Source organism: Oncorhynchus tshawytscha, linkage group LG33, assembly GCF_018296145.1.
Source record: "Oncorhynchus tshawytscha isolate Ot180627B linkage group LG33, Otsh_v2.0, whole genome shotgun sequence".
Lineage (NCBI taxonomy): Eukaryota > Metazoa > Chordata > Actinopteri > Salmoniformes > Salmonidae > Oncorhynchus > Oncorhynchus tshawytscha.
The window spans coordinates 2,670,042-2,691,909 of record NC_056461.1 but is presented as its reverse complement, the minus strand read 5'-3'; the positions used below and the strand labels follow the sequence as shown (position 1 = coordinate 2,691,909).

Genomic DNA, 21,868 nt, shown 5'->3' with positions numbered 1-21,868 from the left:
CAGACTTCTTCCATACAAGGACAAGGGGAGAGGCGAACTCACTACTAGACTTCCTTATGATATCACGTTCTTCCATCTCATTCAATGCTTGTTTGAGCTTCTCATAATTATTTGGTGAAAGGCGTCGGTAGGGCATCCGAAAGGGTTTCTCATCACTCAGTTGAATGCGGCGAAGACATCCGGAAGCTTTTCCACAATTCAACTTGTGCCTGGAAAAAATAGACTGGTACTCAGCTATGAGCTGGATGAGTTTCTTCTTACCAGCAGGAGACGCTTGACAGGAGGAGACATCAATATCAGTCAGCCGTTCTCTGCACTTGCTGCTGGAAAGCTGCTGATGAACCATCATTCACACACGAACAGTCAAAGTCCTCTAGAGCCATGCAAGGAAAGACATCGGCTAGAGTGGCGTTTCGTCTCAATGTCACTGTCTTCTGAGAAGGGTTTATCACTCTAACAGGGAGCCACCCATCCCCCCGCAATAGAGCTACTGTCCTCCCTACCAGTATTGACCTTGGTGTTGACCTTGAACTGCTGGGCTCAATGACAACAGCACTGCCAGCTGATAGATTCTGAGTGTTTCGTAGTCTGCCCCAGACTAAGTGCTCCTGCATAGGCTCTAGAGTCACAGCCCCTTTTAGTCTCACAGTTCCAACTTTGTCAGGTACTTCACTGTCTCTCCATCTCTCCACATTAGCCATCATATTGATTAGCTTGCTCTCCTCACCCCCGTCACACACAGGAGTATAAACCCTCTTCCAGAGATCTCCATCCGTCTTCAGGTGGCGAATCAAGTGCTTTAGGACATTGCTGCCCAAGATGAGGTCATCACTCTGGCCTTCAACCACCAGTGTAGGCACAGCAACTCTACATCCGTACACCTCCATCTCCAGCTCACATACTCCCAAAGGCCTCGTCTTCAACCCACCACAACCAACCAAGACTACCTCTGTAGGAAGGACTCAATGATGGACTTTTCAACACTCCTGTATGCAACAGTTCAGGTAAGACCCTAGAGCTCAAGGTACAAGCCATGGACCCACTGTCAAGCATAGCTCTCACTTCCACTTCTCCTCCTATTAACACCTTGGCATAGAATAAATCATCATACAGGGAAAGTCTCTGTGTGTTCTGCATTATGATACTCTTCTCAGTCTCCATTTCGTCACAAACACTTTTATATACAGACTCCAAATCAACAGCTCTCACTGATGGGGACTCTACAAAAGGCCCAACACTCTCCCCTTCTACATGCAGGCCTACTAGTTTTCCGGGAGCTGAGCAGTGATTACTGTAGGGACTCCACCAGCTGTGCTCAGAGCTGCGGCCTTGGGGCACTGAGAGCGTGCGTGGCCAGCTACATGACAAAGAAAGCAGAGGTGATTGGCCCTGCAGTGAAAGTAAGTATCATGTCCAGCCTCCCCGCACACGTTACATGGCCCATTAGACTTCACTTTGCTCCTATTCCCTTTTTGGAACTTATGGTCAGACTGTTGTGGCCTCTGCTCCAGCACACGCTCCAGCATTGCAAGGATACGTTCCATCGGCTCAGCTGAGCCCTGAATAGTCTGGGCTGGGTAAGGCAACGTATTGGGTACTTCCATGTGGGTTCTCACAGCAGGCATGGTGATCGGCATGACAGCACCAACTTCCTGCTTCATTGTTGCGATGGCTGGGGTCAACTTCGATAAGTGAGAGTACCTCCGCTCCCTCCTGTATTCATCCAGCCTCTCATGAACATCTGCAGCAGTCCACTGCTGTAATGGCTTGCACTTAAAGATAACGACAGTTCAGCGTTAAGGCAATGTCTGATGAACATGACTGAGCTCACGAGATGGGTCTTCAACACTTTTTTCCTGTCTCTTTAGACAATTTTCAGCAACCTCCATAGCCCTGTTCAGTCTGAGCCAATATTCAAATGGTTGTTCATCAGTCAGAGGTAATGTGGCATAAAAGTCAGCAAGGGGCATGCTTGAAAAAACAGTGTCACTAAAATGTTGTTTCAGTATGTCAAAGATGGGACTCGGGCCTTTAGATAAATCAATGGAGGGATTGCTGCGTATGCCAACTTTAACAACATCGTGGGCCCTTCCCATAAGCCTGCCCATAACCTCAACTGCCTGGTCCATCACAGACACGCCCCTCTTACGCATGTAAACCATGACCATATCCTCCCACTCATGCACTGTGCACTTTTCAGAGCCATCCCCTCGAAAGTACACCGGTTCCCTGATATCAGACTTCAATACCAGGTTCAGGCCTGACACATCCATACCCCTCGAGCTGCATACACACCCCATAACATTGTCCCCAACATGTCCAACAATTGCCTTTGACTCCAAACAGGAGGCAATGTTCTCACTAATGGAATGACCAATCTGCTGTACTATGTCTGCTATGAAATCCATGGAGACCTCCCCACTCCCTGTATTTGGCAAAACTCTTTCCTACACATCCTTGGGCGTGTCCATGGGTAAACTATCATCAAAACCCTCCAGTTTGGGCATAGGTGTAGAAGTAACTGGAATTTTGGCTGAACCCGTACCAACAGATGGTGACAGATTAAATGACAGGAAACCCCTACCTCTCCCAACACCTTCCATTTTAACAATGGGAAATCAACATCCTAATAAAAATGTAAATAGCAAAACATATATATATATATATATATATAGAAAAAAAAAAATTTAAACCTCACGTCAAAATCTAACCTATATCTAGTACACTGGTAAAACTCACCCTACTTATATCAGATATACATTAGAATTACAAAAAAACAAGTAACACAAAAGTTATCATTTATCTTTGAAGAGCCTCAGACAGAGAAATCATCAATTTCGATAATAAAACGTTCTAGTGGCGCCCTCTTGTGGCGAAATGCGATATCGCCATAAACTGCACCAGCAACGTCTTATCTGATTCTTCGCAACCACGGCGAAGTTCTGAGATGGAAATCCAGCGAACGATGATCCGATCCAGAAGAACGGTCACGGAACCACTGTAACAGTACTCGTCTTGCGTTGTGTACAATCAGTCATCGACACGGAACTCCAACATGTAGCACCAGTCATGTAGCTTTATTCTGTTAGGAATGGCACAAAATTGCACGTCATGCAATGCACGTCTCACCATCCAACTCTGCACTCACGCACTGTACAAAATATATGAAACCCCCCCCACCAGACACGGTAAGTTGCTAGCTAGTACTGGTGGGAATTCTCTACAACAAAATGCACAACAAATATTCTCCAAAAACCGCTGCATCTTATGTGTGATGTTCGAATAACATTTACAAACAATTTGATATAAATTGTACATTTAAATCATCACTTGAGAGTATAAAAATCACTTTTGATGTACAGTGCTTTGCAACCAACAACTTACCGCTGGTTTGGTGCTTGTTCACTGGGACGATTCTAACTGGAACATCCCCCCTCGTAAGCAAGCTACGCAAACCAGCCAATAAGATGCCATGTTGAGTAGGTGAAGGCAAGACAAACTCAAACCAAAAACCCATTGGCTTAACAATAAAGTGGCAAGGGGAATCACCAATATAACCCTGTTACATAGGCAACAACATCTCCACCCCGCTGATCCTCAACACTGGGGCCCCACAAGGGTGCGTTCTGAGCCCTCTCCTCTCTGTACTCCCTGTTCACCCACGACTGCGTGGCCACGCACGCCTCCAACTCAATCATCAAGTTTGCGGACGACACAACAGTGGTAGGCTTGATTACCAACAACGACGAGACGGCCTACAGGGAGGAGGTGAGGGCCCTCGGAGTGTGGTGTCAGGAAAATAACCTCACACTCAACATCAACAAAACTAAGGAGATGATTGTGGACTTCAGGAAACAGCAGAGGGAACACCCCCCTATCCACATCGATGGAACAGTAGTGGAGAGGGTAGCAAGTTTTAAGTTCCTCGGCATACACATCACAGACAAACTGAATTGGTCCACTCACACAGACAGCATTGTGAAGAAGGTGCAGCAGCGCCTCTTTAACCTCAGGAGGCTGAAGAAATTCAGCTTGTCACCAAAAGCACTCACAAACTTCTACAGATGCACAATCGAGAGCATCCTGGCGGGCTGCCACACTGCCTGGTACGGCAACTGCTCCGCCCACAACCGTAAGGCTCTCCAGAGGGTAGCGAGGTCTGCACAACGCATCACCGGGGCAAACTACCTGCCCTCCAGGACACCTACACCACCCGATGTCACAGGAAGGCCAAAAGATCATCAAGGACAACAACCACCCGAGCCACTGCCTGTTCACCCCGCTATCATCCAGAAGGCGAGGTCAGTACAGGTGCATCAAAGCTGGGACCGAGAGACTGAAAAACAGCTTCTATCTCAAGGCCATCAGACTGTTAAACAGCCACCACTAACATTGAGTGGCTGCTGCCAACACACTGACACTGACACTGACTCAACTCCAGCCACTTTAATAATGGGAATTGATGGGAAATGATGTAAAATATATCACTAGCCACTTTAAACAATGCTACCTAATATAATGTTACATACCCTACATTATTCATCTCATATGCATACGTATATACTGTACTCTATATCATCTACTGCATCCTTATGTAATACATGTATCACTAGCCACTTTAACTATGCCACTTTGTTTACATACTCATCTCATATGTATATACTGTACTCGATACCATCTACTGTATCTTGCCTATGCTGCTCTGTACCATCACTCATTCATATATCTTTATGTACATATTCTTTATCCCCTTACACTGTGTATAAGACAGTAGTTTTGGAATTGTTAGTTAGATTACTTGTTGGTTATTACTGCATTGTCGGAACTAGAAGCACAAGCATTTCGCTTACACTCGCATTAACATCTGCTAACCATGTGTATGTGACAAATAAAATTTGATTTGATTTTGCAGGGCTCTGGCAGTGCTCCTCCTGCTCCTCCTTGCACAAAGGCGGAGGTAGCGGTCCTGCTGCTGGGTTGTTGCCCTCCTACGGCCTCCTTCACGTCTCCCGATGTACTGGCCTGTCTCCTGGTAGTGTCCCCATGCTCTGGACACTACGCTGACAGACACAGCAAACCTTCTTGCCACAGCTCGCATTGATGTGCCATCCTGGATGAGCTGCACTACCTGAGCCACTTGTGTGGGTTGTAGACTCCGTCTCATGCTACCACTAGTGTGAAAGCACCGCCAGCATTCAAAAGTGACCAAAACATCAGCCAGGAAGCATAGGAACTGAGAAGTGGTCTGTGGTCCCCACCTGCAGAACCACTCCTTTATTGGGGGTGTCTTGCTAATTGCCTATAATTTCCACCTGTTGTCTATTCCATTTGCACAACAGCATGTGAAATTTATTGTCAATCAGTGTTGCTTCCTAAGTGGACAGTTTGATTTCACAGAAGTGTGATTGACTTGGAGTTACATTGTGTTGTTTAAGTGTTCCCTTTATTTTTTTGAGCAGTGTATTTTACCTTGGAACATGTTTTAAAACCCACATTTAATGTAAATGTCAATTAAATATGAACAAATATGAATCGTTGTCCATGTTGACACAATTTTCCATATCATGAATAAATACAGGTGATGATATTCTACTATTACGTGGGAAACTTTTATTTTTAACATTTTCGAAATTCCGTGCTCTGTCTTAGTGTTGCTGACGAGACGATGGTTCAAAAAGCGCGACAGCTGTTTCATTCCGGGAGGTTTGCGATCCAGTTCTAGAAGGCTACCCAAGCTCACTGCACAGTAGAGGTAAGCGTGCTATTTAGAACAGTTATTGTGCACATGGTAGCTTTACTTACTTGCACTTTCTACTTATAAAGTAACTTGTAGGCTCTACTAGCTAGCTATCTAGCATTTCGTCACTCACAGCTAGCCTCACCACCCCCCTGCTAACTAGCAAGCTACTTGCATCGTTTTCTTAGAGAAGATGCAGGCCCGACAACATAACTGTCAGGGCACCGTCATCTCCTCCTCCGTTGAAAACAAGCTTGCTTATCTTATTGAGCAAAAACCTTATTATTGGAGGAGGCTAGTTAACTAGCTACATTAGCTGAGTCGTAAACCATCTCTGGCTAAGTCAACAAGCTTCCTTGCCCTGACTTTGACAGCGTGAGGTCACACCACCCATTCAACAGCAAAATGTGCACCTATTAAATCTTTATAAATTAATGGCCCATTTTAATACATGGTACATGAAATATTCTGTTGTCGGCCATAGCCGAAGGACCCGCCCGGCATCACCGCAATATGATAGTGGCATCACAGACAGAACTGGTAAGAAGGGTTAGTTATTGAATCAATAAGGCCCCCCGAGGGGGTGTGGTATATGGCCAATAAACCACGGCTAAGGGCTTTTCTTAAGCACGAGGCAACGGTGAGTATATTGGCCATTTACCCCTCCCAGGTCCCATATTGATATTATAAACTGGATACCAACTTTAATTAGAGCAGTAAAAATACATGTTTTGTCATACCTGTGATATACCACAACTGTCAGTCAATCGGCATTCAGGGCTCGAACCACCATTATAAACTGGGAGGGTCGAGCCCTGTATGCTGATGGGCTGACAGCCGTGGTATATCAGACCATATACCATGGGTATGCCAAACCATTTATTTTTACGGCTCTAATTACGTTGGTAACCAGTTTATAATAGCAATAAGCCACCCCAGGGTTTGTGATATATGGCCAATATACCACGGCTAAGGGCTGTGTCCAGGCATTCCGAGTTGCTTCGTGCATAAGAACAGCCCTGAACCATCTCAGCCCATAACCATCTCGGGCTTTATTACTTAAATATATTTGCCATTGAACAAATTACCAGTGTGTTGAGAATAACATTAGCAACAATAGTGGAATGGTGGGTCGCCTTCAAAATAAAAGTCCCCATTGAAACTGATACTAATGGAAAAAATGTTGATACGTGCCACAATTGGACTAGATCATGTTTAGTGCTGACTCCATTTAGTCAACTGGTCGATTGTTTGGTCAATAGGCTGGTGGTCAGCCCGAGATTTATTTAGTTGAGCAGCCATATTTATTTTTCATGGTGTACAAGACACCTGTCTGTTTTGCGACAGTCTCTGTGGACTAATCCATTGTGTAGGCCATGGGGATGGCACAGTCCATCACTCTAAGACATGTGATACTGAAATTGTATATGGTTATATTATGGGAAAATAATTGTGCAACACTAATAAATCAAATATTATTTTATAACATACACTTTCTCCCGCGTTGGATATGGTTGCTGTTTCAGAACCATGGACAATCTTCGGTGCGCCGTAGAATTGCCGCCTTTCCCTATTTGTTGCAATGTGCATAATAGCAAAATTAGCCAGCATATTGGGATTGAGAACAATGTGGCGGATGTAGTGGCAGCAGAGACAAGGAAACCACCCTTGCCTTAAACCCTATTGGGACGGAATTCGTTTTTCTGGGGGTCGTCGGATAATGCAATTATATGCACAAAACACCACATCTGTAATTTCATTCCCGTCCGAATCAGCCATGGCAGTAATTTGTACATGGCAGGAGAGTAACAGTTCCAGCCAGAGTAACCTACTGTTTGGTGAACTCCAAGGTCCTCTGATAATACTCGTCCCATGTGAATCGACATCCCTGTGTTTTCAGAGAAATGTCTGAGTTTGGCAGGTGTTGCTCACGGTTTGAGCAAGAGAACAATAATTGATTTGATAAATTGAACCAAGTGCTACACAGCCTATATATGAAGGGCCTACGTGTATTAACTTACACAGTGAATGCTTTTGTTCATATGTTTTGTGTGTATGAATTGAATATTGCCAAATGCACCAGTAAAAAATATTATGGCTATTTAATGTAACCCTTGCTGTTAATAGATCGCAAAGCAGCAGAAAACAGACTTAAACGTTTGGAAATTATAAGTTCACATCCATAGCCTAAAAATGCAGTGCACTGTTTAGCTCACATCTGAAGGCTTGGGGGCATTTAGGACGTCTACTGCAGATCACTAAAATATCCTAAAGGTTATGATCACACATTTTCAAAGTAAATATTATGGCGACACTATACCAAAGATGGTTTAGAAACTTGGGAACCAAGCACCGATTATGATTTTTCAATGCTGGTACCGATTATTGGAGGACCAAAAAAAGCAGGTACTGATTAATCGGCTGATTTATTATTTAAAATATATATATGTATTTGTAATAATGACATTCAAAATTAACACTTTTTTAAAAACTTAATATAATCCATAAATAAAATCTATTTCGTCTCAAATAAATAATGACACATGTTCAATTTGGTTTAAATAATGCAAAAACACAGTATTGGAGACCAAAGTAAAAGTGCAATATATGCCATGTAAAAAAGCCAAATTTAAGTTCCTTGCTCAGAACATGAGAACATATGAAAGCTGGTGGTTCAATATTACTTTAGTAATTTCCGGCCTAATCTCGGGAGTTGATAGGCTTGAAGTCATAAACAGTGCTGTGCATCAAGCATTGTTAAGAGCTGCTGGCAAACACAGTAAAGTGCTGTTTGAATGAATGCTTACGAGCCTGCTGCTGCCTACCATCTTCCAGTCAGACTGCTCTATCAAAGACTTAATTATAATATAATAAACACAGAAATACAAGCCTTTGGTCATTAATATGGTCAAATCTGGAAACTATAATTTCGAAAACAAAACATTTATTCTTTCAGTGAAATACGGAAATGTTACGTATTTTATCGAACGGGTGGCATCTAAGTCTAAAGTTTGCTGTTACATTGCACAACCTTCAATGTTATGTCATAATTCTGTAAAATTCTGGTGTCTCTCGCCCGACACGTTGTCTCGTTGAATGGTTCTTACTATCCGGAATCCTTGGGATGTCCCTACCCCATTTACATTTTAAATGGTGAGAGTTTGGGTTAGGTTAAGGTTAGGTGGCTAGCACTCGTGATGGAAATGAGGGTGGCAAAATGTGAATTTGGACCAGTCACTGACGGACAAGCCATACATAAAAATTGTTGGGCTCCCGAGTGGTGCAGCAGTCGTAAGGCACTGCATCTCAGTGCTAGAGGCATCACTACAGACGAAGGTTCGATCCTGGACTGTATCACAACTGGCTGTGATTGGGGGTCCCATAGGGCAGCGCACAATTGGCCCAGTGTTGTCCGGATTAGGGTTTGGCCGGGGTAGGCTGTCATTGTAAAATAAGAATTTGTTCTTAACTGACTTGCATCGTTAAAGGTTGAATAAAAACGAAGTGCTACTTTGTAACCGGCTATTTTTGTTGTTGTTTAGGTCTCAAAATCAAATCAAATCAAATTTTATTTGTCACATACACATGGTTAGCAGATGTTAATGCGAGTGTAGCGAAATGCTTGTGCTTCTAGTTCCGACAATGCAGTAATAACCAACAAGTAATCTAACTAACAATTCCAAAACTACTGTCTTATACACAGTGTAAGGGGATAAAGAATATGTACATAAAGATATATGAATGAGTGATGGTACAGAGCAGCATAGGCAAGATACAGTAGATGGTATCGAGTACAGTATATACATATGAGATGAGTATGTAAACAAAGTGGCATAGTTAAAGTGGCTAGTGATACATGTATTACATAAGGATGCAGTCGATGATATAGAGTACAGTATATACGTATGCATATGAGATGAACAATGTAGGGTATGTAACATTATATTAGGTAGCATTGTTTAAAGTGGCTAGTGATATATTTTACATAATTTCCCATCAATTCCCATTATTAAAGTGGCTGGAGTTGAGTCAGTGTCAGTGTGTTGGCAGCAGCCACTCAATGTTAGTGGTGGCTGTTTAACAGTCTGATGGCCTTGAGATAGAAGCTGTTTTTCAGTCTCTCGGTCCCAGCTTTGATGCACCTGTACTGACCTCGCCTTCTGGATGATATCGGGGTGAACAGGCAGTGGCTCGGGTGGTTGATGTCCTTGATGATCTTTATGGCCTTCCTGTAACATCGGGTGGTGTAGGTGTCCTGGAGGGCAGGTAGTTTGCCCCGGTGATGCGTTGTGCAGACCTCACTACCCTCTGGAGAGCCTTACGGTTGAGGGCGGAGCAGTTGCCGTACCAGGCGGTGATACAGCCCGCCAGGATGCTCTCGATTGTGCATCTGTAGAAGTTTGTGAGTGCTTTTGGTGACAAGCCAAATTTCTTCAGCCTCCTGAGGTTGAAGAGGCGCTGCTGCGCCTTCTTCACGATGCTGTCTGTGTGAGTGGACCAATTCAGTTTGTCTGTGATGTGTATGCCGAGGAACTTAAAACTTGCTACCCTCTCCACTACTGTTCCATCGATGTGGATAGGGGTGTTCCCTCTGCTGTTTCCTGAAGTCCACAATCATCTCCTTAGTTTTGTTGACGTTGAGTGTGAGGTTATTTTCCTGACACCACACTCCGAGGGCCCTCACCTCCTCCCTGTAGGCCGTCTCGTTGTTGTTGGTAATCAAGCCTACCACTGTTGTGTCGTCCGCAAACTTGATGATTGAGTTGGAGGCGTGCGTGGCCACGCAGTTGTGGGTGAACAGGGAGTACAGGAGAGGGCTCAGAACGCACCCTTGTGGGGCCCCAGTGTTGAGGATCAGCGGGGAGGAGATGTTGTTGCCTACCCTCACCACCTGGGGGCGGCCCGTCAGGAAGTCCAGTACCCAGTTGCACAGGGCGGGGTCGAGACCCAGGGTCTCGAGCTTGATGACGAGCTTGGAGGGTACTATGGTGTTGAATGCCGAGCTGTAGTCGATGAACAGCATTCTCACATAGGTATTCCTCTTGTCCAGATGGGTTAGGGCAGTGTGCAGTGTGGTTGAGATTGCATAGTCTGTGGACCTATTTGGGCGGTAAGCAAATTGGAGTGGGTCTAGGGTGTCAGGTAGGGTGGAGGTGATATGGTCCTTGACTAGTCTCTGAAAGCACTTCATGATGACGGAAGTGAGTGCTACGGGGCGGTAGTCGTTTAGCTCAGTTACCTTAGCTTTCTTGGGAACAGGAACAATGGTGGCCCTCTTGAAGCATGTGGGAACAGCAGACTGGTATAGGGATTGATTGAATATGTCCGTAAACACACCGGCCAGCTGGTCTGCGCATGCTCTGAGGGCGCGGCTGGGGATGCCGTCTGGGCCTGCAGCCTTGCGAGGGTTAACGCGTTTAAATGTCTTACTCACCTCGGCTGCAGTGAAGGAGAGACCGCATGTTTTCGTTGCAGGCCGTGTCAGTGGCACTGTATTGTCCTCAAAGCGGGCAAAAAAGTTATTTAGTCTGCCTGGGAGCAAGACATCCTGGTCCGTGACTGGGCTGGATTTCTTCCTGTAGTCCGTGATTGACTGTAGACCCTGCCACATGCCTCTTGTGTCTGAGCCGTTGAATTGAGATTCTACTTTGTCTCTGTACTGACGCTTAGCTTGTTTAATAGCCTTGCGGAGGGAATAGCTGCACTGTTTGTATTCAGTCATGTTACCAGACACCTTGCCCTGATTTAAAAGCAGTGGTTCGCGCTTTCAGTTTCACACGAATGCTGCCATCAATCCACGGTTTCTGGTTAGGGAATGTTTTTATCGTTGCTATGGGAACGACATATTCAACACACGTTCTAATGAACTCGCACACCGAATCAGCGTATTCGTCAATGTTGTCTGACGCAATACGAAACATCTCCCAGTCCACGTGATGGAAGCAGTCTTGGAGTGTGGAGTCAGCTTGGTCAGACCAGCGTTGAACAGACCTCAGCGTGGGAGCTTCTTGTTTTAGTTTCTGTCTGTAGGCAGGGATCAACAAGATGGAGTCGTGGTCAGCTTTTCCGAAAGGGGGGCGGGGCAGGGCCTTATATGCGTCGCGGAAGTTAGAGTAACAATGATCCAAGGTCTTTCCACCCCTGGTTGCGCAATCGATATACTGATAAAATTTAGGGAGTCTTGTTTTCAGATTAGCCTTGTTAAAATCCCCAGCTACAATGAATGCAGCCTCCGGATAGATCGTTTCCAGTTTGCAGAGAGTTAAATAAAGTTCGTTCAGAGCCATCGATGTGTCTGCTTGGGGGGGGATATATACGGCTGTGATTATAATCGAAGAGAATTCTCTCGGTAGATAATGCGGTCTACATTTGATTGTGAGGAATTCTAAATCAGGTGAACAAAGGATTTGAGTTCCTGTATGTTTCTTTCATCACACCATGTCACGTTAGTCATAAGGCATACGCCCCCGCCCCTCTTCTTACCAGAAAGATGTTTGTTTCTGTCGGCGCGATGCGTGGAGAAACCCGTTGGCTGCACCGCCTCGGATAGCGTCTCTCCAGTGAGCCATGTTTCCGTGAAGCAAAGAACGTTACAGTCTCTGATGTCCCTCTGGAATGCTACCCTTGCTCGGATTTCATCAACCTTGTTGTCAAGAGACTGGACATTGGCAAGAAGAATGCTAGGGAGTGGTGCACGGTGTGCCCGTCTCCGGAGTCTGACCAGAAGACCGCCTCGTTTCCTTCTTTTTCGGAGTCGTTTTTTTGGGTCGCTGCATGGGATCCACTCCGTTGTCCTGTTTGTAAGGCAGAACACAGGATCCGCGTCACGAAAAACATATTCTTGGTCGTACTGATGGTGAGCTGACGCTGATCTTATATTCAGTAGTTCTTCTCGACTGTATGTAATGAAACCTAAGATGACCTGGGGTACTAATGTAAGAAATAACACGTAAAAAAACAAAAAACTGCATAGTTTCCTAGGAATGCGAAGCGAGGCGGCCATCTCTGTCGGCGCCGGAAGTAATGCATTTGAAAGACGGAGGTTGAGGAATAGACTTCGCAAAGAGCAAATTTAACACCAGATTTTGCGGGCTTCACTAAAGGGCTGTAACGTTAACAGAACCACAGAGTTGAATGGCACTTGCTTTACATTTGGGCATAGCATCCATTGTTTGAGCTGGCAAGCTTTTAGCTACTCAGCACTCCCCGTAGAAGCAGTAACAGTTTAGTTCACAGTAGTTCTCTCCTCTCCGACTGGTGTAGTTGCATTGGGTGATCGTGTCCAGTCTTGCTATAGCGCCAAGGCAAAATAGGCTAATTGCCATGTAAAGAGCGCCCTCTTCAGACAAATAATGAAATGCAAAAAAAAAAAGTATAATTCATTGAACACATTTTTTTTCAGTGTTTTCCCCGCATCTTATATCTTATATCCTTTTCGGTGGATTAAATGATGACGCAAATACATCCGGAAAAGGCTAATATCGGGCTATGTATTTCATTTATTTGTTTAAAATTTTTTTTTTTTTTAATTGATTTTATTATATATAGTTTTTTAAATAATATCGGTCAACTGATAAAAGGGGTATTTTCTAAGCCCATCGACCCACCACCACCCACTTCCCTTCATAGCTGATGCACATTGTGTTTCTACTGAAGGTTGACAGTTTGGGTGTGGCTTGACATTAAACTGCTCCAACCATAAGACTTTTAAACACTGAAGTTCCTCCTGGCATGTCTGTGTTTTACATTCTTGCTGGTGTGTGTTTTTGTTTTGCATTCTTGATGGGATCAAAAACAAGGTTGAGGTCATCACTGGTGTCACCAGAGGGAATGAGTAGGGCTGTTGCGGTGACTGTATTACCACCACATCGGCAGTCATGAGTCATGACCGCAGTAAAACTCCACATGACCGTTGAGTCATAGTAATCTCCTTTTATGCACTCTGGACATACTTTGGTACGACTCAACTTGCTATTGCCCATCGGGTCCTAATGGCCTCGTACTCAGGGCTCTATTGTCCCTCTAACCACTCTAACATCAATGCAAATGAAATCGATAATTACATGAAACACTTATCAAAACAGTAATCCTGTTTTTAAAACTCACAATGTGGCGATCAATTCGAAGAAAGAAGTTCAACAGCAGGTTGAAACTGAGTTGAAACTGAGTGTAAAACATGGTTGTTGTGGATGTTTCAAAGCCTAACACAACAGACAGCGATTTCTAAGGTGGTGATTCATTCAAAACACCATACACATAGAGCTAATGTATAGGCGTATGAGCCTAAGCCTGGGGGGATAAAAACGTAATTATGACTATGCCTTTTACAATACTGTCGTGACCAAAAGTTTTGAGAATAACACAAATATTAATTTCCACAAAGTTTACTGCTTCAGTGTCTTTAGATATTTGTCAGATGTTACTGTGGAATACTGAAGTATAATTACAAGCATTTCATAAAGTGCCAAAGGCTTTTATTGACAATTACTTGAAGTTGATGCAAAGAGTCAATATTTGCAGTGTGGACCCTTATTTTTCAAGACCTCTGCAATCCGCCCTGGCATGCTAACCCTAACCCCACAAGTTCTCAATGGGATTAATGTCTGGGGAGTTTCCTGGCCATGGACCTAAAATATTGATGTTTTGTTCCTCGAGCCACTTAGTTATCACTTTTCCCTTAGGGCAATGGGCTCCATCATGCTGGAAAAGGCATTGTTCATCACCAAACTGTTCCTGGATGGTTGGGAGAAGTTGCTCTTGGAGGATGTGTTGGTACCATTCTTTATTCATGGCTGTGTTCTTAGGCAGAATTGTGAGTGAGCCCACTCCCTTGGTTGAGAAGCAACCCCACACATGAATGGTCTCAGGATGCTTTACTGTTGGCATGACACAGGACTGATGGTAGCGCTCACCTTGTCTTCTCCGGACAAGCTTTTTTCCGGATGCCCCAAACAAATCGGAAAGGCGATTCATCAGAGAAAATTACTTGACCCCAGTCCTCAGCAGTCCAATCCCTGTACCTTTTTCAGAATATCAGTCTGTCCCTGATGTTTTTCCTGGAGAGAAGTGGCTTCTTTGCTGCCCTTCTTGATACCAGGCCATCCTCAAAGTCTTCGCCTCACTGTGCATGCAGATGCACTCACACCCACCTGCTGCTATTCCTGAGCAAGCTCTGTACTGGTGGTGCCCCGATCCCGCAGCTGAATCAACTTTCGGAGACGGTCCTGGCGCTTGCTGGACTTTATCGGGCGCCCTGAAACCTTTACAACAATTGAACCGCTCTCCTTGAAGTTCTTGATGATCCGATAAATGGTTGATTTAGGTCAAATCTTACTGGCAGCAATATCCTTGCCTGTGAAGCCCTTTTTGTGCAAAGCAATGATGACTGCACGTGTTTCCTTGCAGTTAATCATGATTGACAGAGGAAGAACAATGATTCCAAGCGCTACCCTCCTTTTGAAGCATCCAGTCTGTTATTCAAACTCAATCAGCATGACAGAGTGATCTCCAGCCTTGTCCTCATCAACACTCACACCCGTGTTAACAAGAGAATCACTGACATTATGTCAGCTGGTCCTTTTGTGGCAGGGCAGAAATGCAGTGGAAATGATTTTTTGGGGGGGATTCAGTTAATTTGCATGGCAAGGAGGGACTTTGCAATTAATTGCAATTCATCTGATCACTCTTCATAACACTCTGGAGTATATGCAAATTGTATGAAAACAAACTGAGGCAGCAGACTTTGAATTAATATTGGTGTCATTCTCAACTTTTGGCCAAGACTGTACATAGCCTACCGCATATCACACATGGCAGAAAAACATTAAACTGATTTTCGATATCTTTGGTACATAATTGGTTTAGCCTATACTCTAACATTTTTACAAATTTGAGTAAACACCTTTTTCAGTGTGGACTGTATTATGCATACTGGATAGACTGGTTACCTTATGCTATGCTCCAAAATGTATATCTAGGAGAGAACCTATATCCCTAGGTGACGCTGTTGGTTCATTGATTGTGATGGGAGGCTTACAGGTAGCCTACAATTATAGTAAATTTGATTTTGAGTTGCATAGTAATAGGGATTGAAAAAAAATATTTTCATAATTAGGTGGCAATTTACCTTTTTTAGCTAAACATAATGTCTCACCACCTTGCGTTTCCATCTCCTCTCTCTCCTTTATTCCTTTCTCGAGCGTACAGAGGGGCTGTCAACAGTTTAGGGATATTTTTCATTGCGAAAACATGTTTCTATCGACGTTTCCGACCAGATTTCACTTGGTTTCCAAAATGAACCACTGGGTAGCTCCAGGAACAGGGTTGGAGAGCTCATGGCATGTGGAGTTAGGGCGGTATATCACCTGTCAGCGAGAGCATGCTCCTCAAACAGTAGTTGATGCATGGAGTCAAATAAGTGTTTATTTCTCATCTGCTCATATTAAGCACAGCTCCGCCATAACACCGAAGTAGCCTACCAGGCATAATTGGAAAAATGGACCGTCGGGAAAGCGTGCAGCAACCATTCTCTATTCAAGTGCATACAGATGACGTCTTTTTTCCCTGCCGCTCTTACTGACCATTTGATAATAAAGACGAGATTAAATTGAGAATAGTCTGATGCGTGAAAATATGATCACTTGAGAGAACAGCTGTGCAGCCTGAGGCGAGCTTTTATTGCGACTTTCTCAACTCATCAATAGCCTGTAGTCTCATCATTTAGCCCATGATATGTTTTGATTTCTAAGACATTCTAAGGTTTGTATCATTCACAACTAAAGTTGCCAAATAACTCTTAAATATAGTAAATGATCCATTTTATGCTCAGCATAGCCACTTCATGCGCACTCACTCCGGAATGGTAAAAATATCCTTTTCTATTTCATTCAGCAAAGATTAGTTATATTCTTCTTACTATGAAATGTATGTAAAATAATGGCACAGGACTTATAAGCATATCTTATCTGCTAAATGAACAAGCCTACAGCCTATGGCATGGAACATAGCCAGATAACATACGGTAGGCCAACACATTCTGTTATTCGGAAATACATTTTCTTCATATCATGTTTCTTTAGACCGGACTAAAATAAATAATGGATGTATATTAAATTGACTTATTAGACTTTGTTAAATGTAGATTTTCCAAAGGTGCGCATCAGTGGCTTGTATGCATGGAGGCCTGGAAATGTTAATTAATGGTCAATTACCATGAGACCGGCAGTCTTTTGCATGACAATACATTCCACTCTTACTTAGTTATACTGTCAGCAGTCTATATGTTCTGTTCAGTTTGTCAATTTTGGTTGCCTTCCCTTTTAAGCCTATCTAATTATCACCCCATACTCCACACACTGAGGAGTCTCCCTTTTCTGGTTGTCATGACAACGCTGTTACCCCGGCCTCTGTCCTGTCAGGCTACTGGCTGTCCTAACTCACCCTACACTTTGGGCATGCACACTCAACACAAAGCAAATACCGGACACTTTGTCATGTGACTGAATTCATATTATTCTAATGCATCACAATTGTCTTCGTCATAATGTCAAGTTATGTTCATTGAATGATCTATTTTTGAATGATTGAAAATAACACATGGATCTGATGTGAAACTGGCGTGTGCTCACTGTTGTTGACTTTAGCCAGCACAGACACCTGTCATGTCCCAGTTTATTAAAACAAAACTGAAGTTAACGTGTGTCACTACTATGTGTGTATGCGTGGTGTGTGCATTGCTGTTTGTTTTCCTATCAGAAGGGTGTGCTGGGGTGTTCATCGAAGTTTCTAGAATGCTGAGAGTAGTCAGGCGGACTGTTTGAGAGAAAGGAGGCCATGAGGAGAGAGGGCGGGAGGGAGAGGGAAAGACGCAAGGGCTGGGCGTTATCTCGCGGCCGAGCCACTGCAGGGGCAATGCGTCTGTCTGCTCTGCAGAGAGCGGAAGAGTGAGAGAGAGAATAAGAGGCGTTCAGTTTCTCATTCTTCCTTTATCAGTTGAGATTTGTATCGGGAGCCGAGACCGGAGTGACTGCTGCTGGCTTCATGGCCACCATTAAAATCCAAGACCTAGGGCAACAGCGGGAGACAAGCCGTCTGCCTAGGGAGACTTTGGCCACCACCTCTCCTCAGGTACTGATATGACATAGCAAAGACAGTTGGACAGACAAGGCTCTGGATAAGGAGCCTAGAACACCTTGACTCACTGATTATAACTAACGTTGGGTTTCAGTTTGCTGGTTAGCCTATGTCCTCTCATTTTGAGAATTTGAGTAGCTGGATATGGTGGACTGTTAATCTAACTCTGGTCAGTTGATTGGTTTTAGTTTATTTTCATGGTAATTAGTCACTGAATTCCGGCATGCGTTGTTTGTGTGTAAGGCATTTATTTTTTGTCTTGAAGGGCTGGGTTAATTTGGTAAATTTGATTGGTTTTAACTGGACTCCATGGTAATTGAATCACTGAATTCAGGCCTGTGTACTGCATGCGTTGTGCGACTGGATTTGTGTGTGGTTGTGTTCATGAAACCGAGGGTTTGTGTTACTTGAACTGAGCTGGATTAAATTAATGGCACTGACCATTATTTATGAAAAATAATACATGCAAGAGTCAGGTTTGCATTTGGCATGGTAAACCTCCACAGATGTCAAATGTTTTGACACAGGCTTTCCAATGCGTCATTGACTGGATGATAGCCATTTTGATTTAGCCTAATCCAGACATGATTGTCTTGGTAATGTTCCAGAGTAGGATTTGGGACTTGTATGACTGTTTTGTGATGATTTGGGGGAAAAAGATTAACAATAGAGCTCAATATTTTGTAATGTAGTCTAATCTCAGTCTTGTAGATAGTTTTAACAGTGGATGGTGGGTTTGCGAATGAATTCGAATCCCCCCTGGGCATGCTGTCGATTGGCCAGGACTCTGAGGGAGCTGTAAGAGGTCAAGGTTTACTCGAGGGAAGGGAACTGAAGCATTGTTGGGCCCATATCCTTTTCCTTCCTGCTGCGCTGCTTTTCCTCTTTGCACATGCGTCTGGACTGTGTATCGTTCCATATGATTTCAATCACTTTCTGACTGCACCCCTTTTGATTTGAATAACACCTTTCATACATGTTTGCCCATAGTAAAAGTGGTAATAAAGTTACTATTCATGAAGCATTCAGGAGACAGAGGTGCTCAAAGTTGACCAATTTTGCGTACCCCACCCTTCCATGAGACTTCCAATGTGTTCATCACTGAAAAAGATAAACGGTTGAGTTTGATATCATTTGAAAGCTTACAAACATGGTTGTCAAACTAATTCTATAATTTCTCGAAAATGTAATGAAGAAATTGACATTAGGTTTTAATGTCTATCTAAAAATGCAGGGTGTCATTTAAATCATAGAAATATAATTCATAGAATGGACTTAACCCTTCAGAACCCTGCAATGTAGCTGGTTACACCATTTTGACATTTACATTTAGTTTAATCTTCAACATGCAATTACTAACAGTAAAATGGCTGCCGGTCCACCCACCGTCGAATGTCAACTTGAATGGGTATGTCTATTCTATTATCTGTATTTCTATGATTCAATAGTTTTTTATGGAAGATTGACAGTTCCATTTAACAGTGGATATTCCCACTCAAGTCAAAATTGTTTGTGTGGACCTCCAACCATCTTTGTGGTACCATTTTTGAAAGTTGAAATTTCAACTTTATTCACGTTTTAGTACAATGGTGGAGCAAACTTTCCCCTTAAAGTCAGGACAGTGGAGTCCCTGCCCATCTTTCAAAAACGTCTGAAACCTTACCAATTTGATTAGTAACTTAAATAACTCTCATGGCGCCGTCAATGAAATAAAATGTACATATGATTGTGACGTCTCAGCTAGCTATCTTAAGATAAATGCACTAATTGTAAGTAACTCTGGATAAGAGCATTGTTGAATGACTAAAATGTAAATATTTATCAGCCAAAACACGACACCCTGTAGTGAAGTATGCTGTGTCTCAACCGATGGCAGGCACAACACAAACACCTCAGATAATGTAAAATAGAGTCTAAGCAAAAAAACATTTTTAAAGCAAACAGTTTTCTCAATAAATCAGTTTGACAACCTTTGTAAGCTTTCAAATGACATTACACTAAACCGTTTATATTTTTCAGTGATGAAGACATGGCTGTCTCGTGTTAGGGTGTGGTATGCAAAATGGGTTTACTTTGAGCACCTTATTTTGGCATCCAGGTCCAAAAAGTCCCTTTCTGACCTCTTCTAACATGGGCAAACTTGTATGGAAGGTTTCATTCAAATTTAAGATGGGTGCAGTCAAAGTGATTGAAATCATATGGAGTGTACCAAAGATGATACAGTATGCAGAATCTGCTTCTCCGATAGAAATCCCTGATCACGCTTGTAGGTGATGTCATGGCAATGTTAGCTCATTCGCAGAAACATGTTATCAGATCTAACGATCATGTCATGCTGAACTGCGCATTTGAAAGCCTTCAAATTAAAGGCACTCCTTTTGATGTAAAGTTGTTTTTAATGAAAACGTGTTGGTCACTTTCACAACGTTGTAGTAATGACAGTTTCAGCTACTTAAGACATTGGCTCCAATTTTTAGGTTTTGTATTTAGATGTTGAGAATGTTAACGAAGGACACATTTCACTTCTCCCATTGGCTTGCAAAACCCCAAGTCTGCCGAGTCTGCTTAGCAAGCATTCCTGGACGTCTCGCGATGTTGCTCCTTTGGGTTTAGAAACTCTGCTTGTACTGTGGGAGCGCCCTGCCGTTTCCTGTAAATTCTTCCGGCCAGCATCCTCCCAGTATGGCATATGTTAGTGAGAAGCTATGTTTCCATGGGAACCAGGAAGGGGCTGTTATGTGACTTCATCGGTTTTCCACTGTCTCTCAGGACTCCCTTTGGGAATGAGACTGGGCCTTTAGGATAGAGTGCTCTACTACTCTACCGAATGGTGCTTTTCTGAGTTAATTTGGCAAGGGTTCTTGTGTTGGACTGCTTATTCTCAAGGTTACACCCAAGCTTAACTTCATTCCTCATTCTCTTTTTTATTTTTTATCTCATTCTGTAGCCTAATCATTTGGACAAGTCAGTCATACATGGTCAAGAATTAAGAAAAAAAAGCTTTTCCATAACCTGGTCCTCAAGTTTTTCTCACTTGCCTGTGGAAATTTGAACCTATAAGGTAGGGATGTCAAAGTGAAACTGTGAAAGCAACTTTTTTTCCCACCTCGGTAGAATCCTTATTTGTTCTCCATCAAATCAAAATTAATAAATTTATGCCAGGAATCCAGCAAGGACTTCGCAGCGCTCAAATGAATTATCTAGGTCGTGGTACTATGCGTGGCAGTAATTCTAATGGAGCAAATTGATACCCCTCACCTCCCCTCCTTCTCATTCACTCCCACCCACCCACATTTTGCATTCTCTCTCCGTAGAGCAATTTCTCTCTGCACACTTGGGCACGATGGGAGCCACACAGGGCTCTAAAAATATCTCTGGCCTCTACGAATGGAATCTGTGGCATATCTTTGAGAAAGACCTGATTTTAAAATTGTGAGAGGGTGGGAATAGATACTGTATTGTCAAAAAAATCGCTGCCGTGGTGGGAATATGAGACTCTTAATTTTTTTATTATTATTTTTTACCCCTTTTCTCCCCAATTTTGTTATATCCAATTAGTAGTTAGACTTGTCTCATCGCTGCAACTCTCGTACAGATTCAGGAGAGGCGAAGGTCGAGAGTCATGCATCATCCGAAACACTGCTTCTTGACACATTGCTCGCTTAACCCGGAAGCCAGCCGCACCAATGTCTCGGAAGAAACACCGTACATCTGGCGACCGAAGTCGGTGTGCATGCGCCCGAGAGCGCGATGGGACAAGGACATCCCGGCCAGGCCAAACCCTCCCCGGACCCGGACGATGCTGGGCCAATTGTGTGCCGCCTCATGGGTCTCCTGGCCGCGGCCGGCTGCGACAAAGCCTGGGATCAAACCCGGGTCTGTAGTGACTCCTCTAGTACTGCAATGCAGTGCCTTAGACCGCTGCGCCACTCGAGAGGCCCAGACATCTCTATAATACAGAGATAATAGCCAAACCTCATTTGGAGGCTTGCTCCTTCC

The 21,868-nt window shown here is 43.6% G+C and overlaps 1 protein-coding gene across 6 annotated transcripts in view; it reads left to right on the top strand.

Moving 5' to 3' along the window:
• Positions 1-5,636: 5,636 nt before the first annotated feature.
• LOC112230747 (spectrin alpha chain, non-erythrocytic 1-like) overlaps positions 5,637-21,868 on the top strand; it is a 58,894-nt gene continuing 42,662 nt past the window's right edge. For 5 of the 6 annotated variants that reach the window (XM_042311538.1, XM_042311536.1, XM_042311535.1 and 2 more), the window contains exon 1: positions 17,631-17,863. In XM_042311538.1, the coding sequence (XP_042167472.1) occupies positions 17,777-17,863 (87 nt within the window). In that variant the 5' untranslated portion in view covers positions 17,631-17,776. Of the gene's footprint in view, positions 5,753-17,630; positions 17,864-21,868 lie in introns of those variants that run through there. The other variant, XM_042311537.1, reaches the window with a different exon arrangement.